At 38.1% G+C, this 3,568-nt stretch overlaps 1 gene segment (V, D, J or C); it reads left to right on the top strand.

The window, feature by feature from the left end:
* The first annotated feature begins 268 nt into the window (after nucleotides 1-268).
* Nucleotides 269-3,030, top strand: LOC106000987. The segment is given in 2 exon segments: nucleotides 269-594; nucleotides 2,740-3,030. Coding segments are annotated over 2 exon segments (345 nt in total).
* The last annotated feature ends 538 nt before the right edge of the window (nucleotides 3,031-3,568 follow it).

Below are 3,568 nucleotides of genomic sequence, written 5' to 3'. Positions count from 1 at the left end.
ATATATCCTACAGACATAGTCATAAGTTCACATTTAGTAATTAACATGCATTCTTACACATGGAAATGTATATGGAAGGGAGGAGCTGGATTGGGAGGGATGGTTCAGAATGATGAAAGGCTGATAGCTAAAGAAGAATTGCATTTATAACCTCATATGTTTAATAGAAATCATTTTATACAACTCCTTATAGATATTAAAAATAGAATTTAGGACATGAGAGGTATGAATTCACCGCCCAACTCTCAGAATATATCCAGGAGGGCATTGCCCAATACCAGATGCACACATGACTCTTCCTATTAGCAACTTGTAACTATAGCAAGAGTTTCAGGAAGTCTCAGTTCATGGAAAATGAGATATTTTCATGAAATATGTAAGTGACCATTCTCAAATAGAAATATTTCTTGACAAAAAGGAAGCAAACATAACTAAACATGTATGTACTAGTATTTTCTTTCCTACTCAGAAGGTGTCCAGAATTCAGGATCATCAATAGCATCTCCCAGAGCATGTTACCAATACAATATTACAAATCCACTTCACATCTACTGAATGTGAATTGGCATTTCAACAAGTTAACAAGTAATCTCGGTAAGGATTAAGAAGTTGTATTTAGAAGAAGAAAAGTATCACAGGTAGAGAGATGCTTTTTACTCCTCAATTAGCCTATTATGAGCACTTCTATTTAAACCAAATTTCTCTCTCTCTCTCTATCTCTCTCTCACACACACACATGTGTGTATACACACACATGACACACCATTGTCAGTCCTTTTCTTTAACAAAGTAGCTGACCTAAACTCTGAATAAAGAAGAGTTTGTTTAAGTCATAGTTTTAGATGCCGAACGTCCCTGATGCTGTATCTTCATCTGTCTTTACTCTGAAGACTCTCTTGCATGTGGTACAATATGTTGTGTTAATAAAGAGAGAACCAGTTGTAATTTGAGCTGGTCAAGCCTATGGTTTTCTTCATTTGATAGCAGGTGACTATTATGAGAACTGCCTCACTGCATGAGAGTACCTTTAACCCTCTGATGAGCAGTGGGTGTAATCTCCAATCCCATAATATAATCACTTCCCACAAGTCACCTATTTCATTGGTCAGGTTCATCCACTGGGGCAGCAGTACAAACATCCTGCATGTGCTCTTCCTTCCCTCAGGTGAAGTAGAGACTAAAATCTCTGAGACAAATAAACAGAGACTGGTTAAATTAGATTGGGATTGGAGATATTTGTAGATTTTATGTTAATTTAAGATAATCAAAATTATGTATATATATATATATATCATTTCAAGTAGTTACACAAAATGGTCTCACCTCAGTATGTCAATTGATAAGTACACCGTATTTTGATCCTTTTACCCATCCTGTACTCTCCAGAGGAAACTTTAAGAAATCATTTGATTAACTTGCTGTACAAATACATTGTGGAAGAATGACAAGATATTTAGTGAATTTAAAAAACTGTTACATTGAATTCACACTTTCAAGTGTAATAATTTTTCTCATTACGTTAAAAGACCATTACGGTACTTACAACCTGCAAGAGAAAATTTTGTTATCCTTGTCAATTGTATACCCTCTATCTTAATATGAAAATGCTGGCAAACAGAGATGCAAGCATTCCTAAGATATAAACTGGTTAACTATGGTATGCCTCTTCATCTAGCTTAACTCTGTGCTTTTATTGGTGAACTGTTTTGAGAATCAGTGCTGCTGATGCTTGACACTGTGTCTTTCTCTAGACTAGATGAGGGAGGAATGGAGGACCCAGGCACAATGTCCATTCCTTTCCTACAGTCTCTCCTGGACATAAAGCTGCACATCATTGGGCCTCTGATGCTATTTTAGGGTGGTGAGGTGATGTGCATCCTGTTTTTCCCTCAATTCCAGATATTATCAGTGGAGTCCTTCTTTCCATGCTAAAGGCATCATGGATTTTATTGGTTGTCACCAAATATAGAACAGATCTGCTGATACTTTGCTCAGAAGAGCAGGCCTTACTTCCCTGTGACTCTTCTCACACTGTTGTCCCTACCTGGCTATTTGCATATTGCTCCTTATGGAGGACCTTCCTTTCTAAGTCTGAGATAAAGGCTCAGATCAGAACTTGCCTTGACCTGTCAAAACTCCTCATTTCAGTCCTAAAAATGAAGTCCTTGTCTCAGCTGTTGTGGCTGTTAATGCTCTGGATCCCTGGTAACAGCAAAGGAGGATGAGAAATGAGAGTGGGGTGGCAGGGTGAGATATGATATTCCAGTTGTGCCCTATACATGTGTTAGATGTGCAGGTCTTGTTAATCATGAGGGAGTAAGTGAGATTTAGGTCTGCAGAGGGAGTGAAAACCTGTGTTTGGTGAGAATAATGTATTATGCCTAGAGCCCTATTTATGCTTAAAATTATCTCTATTTTTTCACCTTAATGAGCATGGAAGTTAGGGAGATGCCTTTTCCTTCTTAATTAAATCATTTAAGAGCATTTCTACTCAAATACCCCATTTCTCTCTCTCCCCCTCACACATAATCTGTATTAGTTCATTCGTAAAACAAGTTTCTTTTCATAAGCTCTGAATAAAGAGTTTTGTTTAACTCACAATTTTAGATGCAAAATGTTTTTATATTATAAGCCAAACCAGGTAATATTAATAATAGGTAATACATCAAAATAAAAATAAAAAGCATGTCTCTGTATGTTTGTGTATAACCTTGCACTTCTATCTTATTCTAATTTCAGGATCAAGTGGAGATGTTGTGATGACCCAGACTCCACTCCCCCTGCCTGTCACCCTAGGAGAGCCGGCCTCCATCTCCTGCAGGTCTATTCAGAACTTTCTATATAGCAATGGAAACACATATTTGAAATGGTTCCTGCAGAAGCCAGGCCAGTCTCCACAACTCCTGATCTATGAGGTTTCCAACTGAGAATCTGGGATCTCAGAAAGATTCAGTGGCAGTGGGTCAGGCACAGATTGCACATTGAAATGTAGCAGTGTGGAAACTGAGGATGATGGGGTGTATTACTGCTTTCAAGCTCCACATAATCCTCCCACAGTGATACATCGCTGAACTAGAACCTCTCCTCTGGCTGGGTGAGCAGCCCTCATGTGTTGCTGGTCTGGGAACCAGCAGAGAAGATTGTCTGAATGAGCTGAGGAGGAAGATATTGTGATCAGTATGACTGGGTGGACATGAAAAGCATATGATAATTTGATGACTTGGAAACTACAAAGAGCAGGAGAAAATCATGAAAGGATAAGACCAGGAGACTTTAGGTAAACAATGAGGTATCTATTGAAAAAAATATGTGTCTCTTAAGTAGTACTGTAGACAATCAGTGATATAAACATCAAGTATCTTCTATGATTTTATTCCCTTCATAAGGAAACTGATAAAACTTCCATCATGCATATGGTTTTGGCCCATATGTACAGTCTATGTTATGTTTTCTGTTCAGAAGCTGGAAGCCCAGTTGTACTTTGTCTAGCATCTTCTCTGTTTGTCCCCAAACCCTGCATAAATATCAAGGCCTTCACAGAGTTCTCTCACTGGTTCCTCATTGAATC

The sequence above is a fragment of the Dipodomys ordii genome, unplaced genomic scaffold (assembly GCF_000151885.1).
Source record: "Dipodomys ordii isolate 6190 unplaced genomic scaffold, Dord_2.0 Scaffold255, whole genome shotgun sequence".
Taxonomy (NCBI): domain Eukaryota; kingdom Metazoa; phylum Chordata; class Mammalia; order Rodentia; family Heteromyidae; genus Dipodomys; species Dipodomys ordii.
The sequence above is the reverse complement of the archived record's forward strand: the minus strand, read 5'-3'. Positions and strand labels throughout refer to the sequence as shown.